Here is a 5,687-nt window from a genome sequence, read left to right as displayed (position 1 = left end):
GCTGGTTGTTATCGGAAATTCTGTAATAACTTTTCCGTAATTGCAGAACCTTTGCCACATTTGCTTGAGAAGGGATTTAAGTTCATGTCAAAATACTTTTGGTAGACTGAAAGCCATTCTAAGAGTACACCAGCTCTCTTGGCCCCATATTTTGAAATATTTAAGTTGGCTGTAGATGTCAGTGACGTTGGTCAAGGTGCTATATTGATACAAGATTGCAATAATGTAGTTGAGCACCTAGTTTGTTACTCTTCATAAAAGCTTAACTCGTGTCAAACTAATTATTCTACAGTAAGAAGAGCTATTGCTCTTGTTCCTGCTATTCAACTCTTTGAAGTTTTTTTTGTTGCACTTCTTGACACTCACCCATGCATGTTTGGCTTCAGTTATCATAATAAAATAAGTTAGTTGAATCCCCTTAAGTGTTTACTTAATAAAAAGTTTAAGCTGTTAGTTTTGTTCACTGCAATGCTAAGGATAACTGGCTTAACTCTGTTAAGAATGTGTTAAACACTCATACAGTGGTGAATCCAGGAATTGGCGTTAAAGAAAGCACAACTTTGGTGCACATCCCTTTGATCAGAACCGAAATTTAAAAGGTTTAAAATGTTGGGTACTCCCCCTAAAAAATCAGTATTTAGCCTGAAATTGTGCATTTTGAGCGTATTTTATAACTTTTTTCTCCGATCAATAAGTACAGCTTTGGACTGATACCATTTATTTACAACCGATGTTAAACTATTGTAAACAATTCAAGTTTTATTTTTAAAAGTTTCTTGATTGAAATTAAAATTATAAAAATAGAATTGAATTATCGAGAATACGATTCTTGGAATAAAAGTTGGAATGAACAATAATGTTGCACGTTTGCTTCGAGAACGATAATGTACACTATGCCAAACTAATATGGTTAAATCTTATTTGCATGGTATTCTTAGTTGTTCTTTTTACTATGATTTACGTCTACAATACAATATTTCCAGTTCTTTGAATACCTTGAATAAATGTAGGGTTATAATTTCTTCAAAAAACGTACACTATAAGATAATTGTCAAAATGTGTTTACAATGCTTTGCTTCGACGTTTTGTCAGCATTGATGCAATTGCTTCATAGTTAGATAATACCAGACATTATATACATGTTCTGTTGTGTTCAATAAATACTTGTGAAAATGTTTTTTTTTGTATTTGTATCCTTTTCAATTTGTGTACAACTCATTCTATGTGTATTATTCATGGCCTAAGAACGATAGTGCCAATAAAACTTGAAACTTAAAACTATAAAAATAATATATTTTACTCGAAGATTTTCCAATGAAAACTGACACAGATGGATACCCTTATTTTTATTTTATAAATATAAAAAAAAAATACTTTTTTTTAATTGTTCATTTCCAAAATCAAATATGTTCGAACAGATATTTACCACATCTTACTTTTAAATGAGATTGATTTTTAAAATCTCTCACTGAATCAAATTGCATCATACAGAGTAAAAGTATTTTTCTGTATACATGAAGTCCAATTTGTCATTGAAGTAACATAAAGATTGACCCATGCGAATACATTAAAACCAATATATTTTATTTCACTTAAATGCATGACGGCAAATTAAAGGATGTAGTAAAACAATTCATTAAAATTAAATCATTTCAATTGAGAGCTGTTATAATTAACAAGCTTCTTAATTAATTTGACACCAATTTTCCGTTCTGTCAGTCACACTTTACACCTACAATTACTTAAAGTTGTCCACCATTTACTCAACCAATTGTCAGCCCTTGTCGGTAATTAAGGATGTCCACATGAAAGCGATAATTGCAATCTCGTGACAAATGACACGCGTACCTGGTGCTATATATATACCGGGTAAAAACTCCCAAACCAGTAAATATTTGCTTTTTTCATTTTGGTCGAATTTTACTATATAGGTTTTACCGGCTTGCTCTTTAGCAAAAAATAGATAAATAACAAAATGGCTGATATGCGTGATTCCACGAGAGAGGTCTCCTCGTATCTCAGAAAGGTAGGTGACCGTCTACTTTAATTTATTCCGAAAAAACAACAAACAAACACGATACCGTTGCCGAAATTAAGACAACTCTTTCAAAAGGCAGCTATTGATTTTTTTAAAAATTGTGTTGGTCTATTTTTCTATGAATTGGTGCAGGTATTCACAAAAAAAACGTTCATAAGGTTTATTATAGGTAAAACTCAGCAGAAGACATTTTGAGTTTTGGAAACAATTGTCATGTAATTGTATAAATGTATGTTTTCTTAAATATTCACCAAGTTAATGCAATATAACGTTACTTTGCAGAAAAACAATAACCAATGTCCCATTAATAAGTGCACAATATAAGAACCATTAAATAAAAACATACATCAATTTCGAGCAAGTTTGTAATAAATAAATAAATTTAATATGTAAATATTCGGTACAGTATATATACATATATATATATACTATATTGATCAAGGCAACTACGAATTGTGCTATACTACATTACTACATATGTATTATGTGTACAACTTGTAATTATAACATTTGCACATCTCACGTATATTTTTGTATGCGCGCGCAGGTTCGGAAGCCGCAACTGGAGCGAAAACGCCGTGAGAGAATGAACGCGAGTATTAATCGGCTCAAACTACTCATCGCCGACACCATCCGCCAACAGGTAAGCCCCCTCACATGCCACCTTTTGTGCTTTATGTACGCGTCCGGCGTAGTAAAAAGATACGTTGGATCTTTTTGTTATAATTGGATTACAATACATCATGGCTGAACAAAATATTTTAAAATTCGACTTCCATTATTAAAAACGACAACTTTAAATTAAAGAAAACTAATTTTTACCATATCAGTAGAACTATTTCACTTGAATAAAATAATATAAACGAGAAGTAGTTTGTTCATTATTTTCCGTATATCTTACCATGTTTTGTATGTCTCTGTAGATGGCACCTATGACTCGAGTAGACAAGGCGGACGTCCTGGAACTCACCGTCTTCCACCTAACGCGTCTGCAGCAGTGTCAACGCGCCACCAGAGTTGCTTCTGAGGCCACCGCCGCCTCCTTCAATGCCGGTTTTCGGGACTGCGCACGGGAGACCGTAACACTCCTTGGCACCAACAACGCAACCGATACAAACCTGACAACCAGCGTGAGCGACCATCTCCACGGCGTGTATATAGAAAAGACGAAATTGGTCGAGGAGAGTCGGCTTACAAAAACAAAGGTTCAGTCGTCGTCTACTCATGTTCATCCAGCCCAGGACCAGCACATGTTCATGTCCACGCCAAGGAGAGTTGATGACCGAATAGACAGTCACAAATCACCCATGGATACTCCGGAATTTTCACCGATCTCACGACTTTTAGAAGGCCAGTGTGACGTCAGCATTCATTTCTCCAGCGTTTCAGGTTCAAGCTTCAACAGCGACGAGTCCGGATTTTCCAGTCTCAATGTGTCATCTGGCGCCCAGTCACGTGACTCTCTAGCATTTGGAGGCGAAGTTTCTATTGGTGAAAACACGGGAGATAAAATAGGTCACGTTATTAAAGACAATTTGTGGCGCCCGTGGTAAATTGATTTTATATGTCTGTTATTGTATTTGTTACTGAGAAATTGCAAATGTGATCATTATATGCCCCTATCCGGGTATACACCATATGTAGTATGTACACTATCCAACAGATATATTTATATGTATATGTCCATATTGTACATTTTCATATGTATACTATGAAATAAATGGAAAGCTGGATACACTACCTTGTTTTTGAAATCACTCTGACTTCCTGCAAAATTTACAGAAATGAGCTGAAGGAAATAAAGATTTTTATAAACTTAACCAGAAATCCCATTAGTCATTGTAAAAGTAATGAAATAAAAAAGTGGTGTCGGAAACGAGTTCTTTTGATCTCTGATTGTTTAGTAGTTGAAGAATTTTATTTACCTGCCAACTTTTCTCCCAGAAAAGCAAGACAGATCATCGTTTAGAGGTAAACACAATGAGTAAAACGCTAAAAAAGTATTGTTTTCGATCTTCATTGTTTTGGGTGTTACACGGTCCTGATTTTTTTCCTTCCTTGCGTTAATGTGGAACGCAAGACGAAATACGTCCTAATATTGATGCTAGTAGTATACTATAAAGACTTAATTTTAAAACTGTTCTGAATATTGGAAATGTAAAAACAGTCTCTAGTTGGTAGTTCGGCATATGCTGTTCTATTCGTATACCAATTTTCGGACATTAACTCGAAAAATCGTTCAGGGTCGCATTCCACCTTAACCAAAACGTTTCAGGTCGTGCTGAAAGTGCTAACCAATAAACTGACGATATTATAGGGAAAGTGCTTACTTAAATTTGGTCATAAAGATACAAGAAGGAAACTCTTACTTGTGAAATAAAAGTAGTATGAATAGTTATTTTATAGTTAAATAAAATTTGAAATTTGAAAATGCACTTACTCCAAAACAAAAAAAAAAATTGTACCATATTTCTTTTTGGTGATATCGATTGTTGTAAGTTCATACTGAAATAAATTGAACCTTTTTATAGTTTTAGTATTTGTTCTATATACATGTCCGATTTGTCATTGAAGTAGCACATGCACTATGTGTATACCACGTGATAAATTACGTCATATATGCTACGTCGGAAGGCAATATTTTGCCTAAAATAAAGACTTAAATCAAAGATAACTTTTCTTTTACTACATCATTTTAAGTAAAACAAAGGGCAGTCTACGCCTCTTAAAGAGTCGCGCCTTCGTTTTATTGAAGGAGTTTTATATGGTGATTAGTTTCATCAAACACTTCGACAAACCTGTTTCCAAAATAATGTTTTGACAGTGCTCCGTCAGACGGCCGTATTTTGAAAAGGTTTGTCGAAGTGTTTTAAGAAACTAAACTCTCAATCAAACTCGGGTAATAGACCGGTGGTGGCATTGCATAAGCGGCGTAGACTGCGCTATGTTGCATTTAAAATGGTGTAAAATTAGTGAAGTTATCTTTGTTTAAAGGTTTCATTCGAAGCAAAATATTGCCTTCCGACGTAGCAATTATGACGCAATTTATAGGTACTCACTCTGATATGCATAGGCTCATTTTTCTAGTTAACGTATTTTCCGTTGAGTATTACTATCATGATAATGCCTCGCTAGACCAAATGTTGCTAATACATTAAAAAAACAATATATTACAATTTCACTAACCTGCATGATGGAGTTTCAAATTAAAGGATGTAGAAAAGCATTTCATTAAAATTCATTATAATTGCGAGTTGTTATAATTAACAAGCTTCTTAATTAATTTGAGACCAATTTCTCGTTTTGTCATTCACACTTCGCACCTTCAATTACATAAAGTTGTTCACCATTTACTCAGCCAATTGTCAGCCCTTGTCGGTAATTAAGGATGTCCACGTGAACGCGATAATTGGATTCTCGTGACAAATGACACGCGTACCTAGTGCTATATATATACCGAGTAAAAACTCCCAAATAACCAGTAAATATTTGCTTTTTTGCATTTTGGCTGAATCCTCTATACGTTGTACCGGCTTACAAAAAATATAACAAAATGGCTGATATGCGTGATTCCCCGAGGGAGGTCTCCTCGTATCTGAGAAAGGTAGGTGACCTTGTACTTTAATTTATTCCGAAAAAACACCAAAAA

At 34.3% G+C, this 5,687-nt stretch overlaps 1 protein-coding gene across 1 annotated transcript; it reads left to right on the top strand.

Moving 5' to 3' along the window:
• The first annotated feature begins 1,975 nt into the window (after positions 1–1,975).
• LOC128223249 (enhancer of split m8 protein-like) lies at positions 1,976–3,591 on the top strand. Its single transcript, XM_052932539.1, has 3 exons — positions 1,976–2,026; positions 2,586–2,681; positions 2,962–3,591. The coding sequence occupies exons 1-3, from the start codon at positions 1,976–1,978 to the stop codon at positions 3,589–3,591; spliced, it is 777 nt and encodes a 258-aa protein (XP_052788499.1).
• Positions 3,592–5,687: the final 2,096 nt, after the last annotated feature.

Source organism: Mya arenaria, chromosome 17, assembly GCF_026914265.1.
Source record: "Mya arenaria isolate MELC-2E11 chromosome 17, ASM2691426v1".
NCBI classification, from domain to species: Eukaryota; Metazoa; Mollusca; class Bivalvia; order Myida; family Myidae; genus Mya; species Mya arenaria.
The sequence above is the reverse complement of the archived record's forward strand: the minus strand, read 5'-3'. Positions and strand labels throughout refer to the sequence as shown.

Bases quoted from the DNA above. Each gene is read 5' to 3' on its own strand.
- LOC128223249 (XM_052932539.1), top strand. From the start codon at position 1,976: ATGGCTGATATGCGTGATTCCACGAGAGAGGTCTCCTCGTATCTCAGA. The intron at 2,027-2,585 runs GTAGGTGACCGT...ATGCGCGCGCAG, and splicing joins TCTCCTCGTATCTCAGAAAG to GTTCGGAAGCCGCAACTGGA. The intron at 2,682-2,961 runs GTAAGCCCCCTC...ATGTCTCTGTAG, and splicing joins CCGACACCATCCGCCAACAG to ATGGCACCTATGACTCGAGT.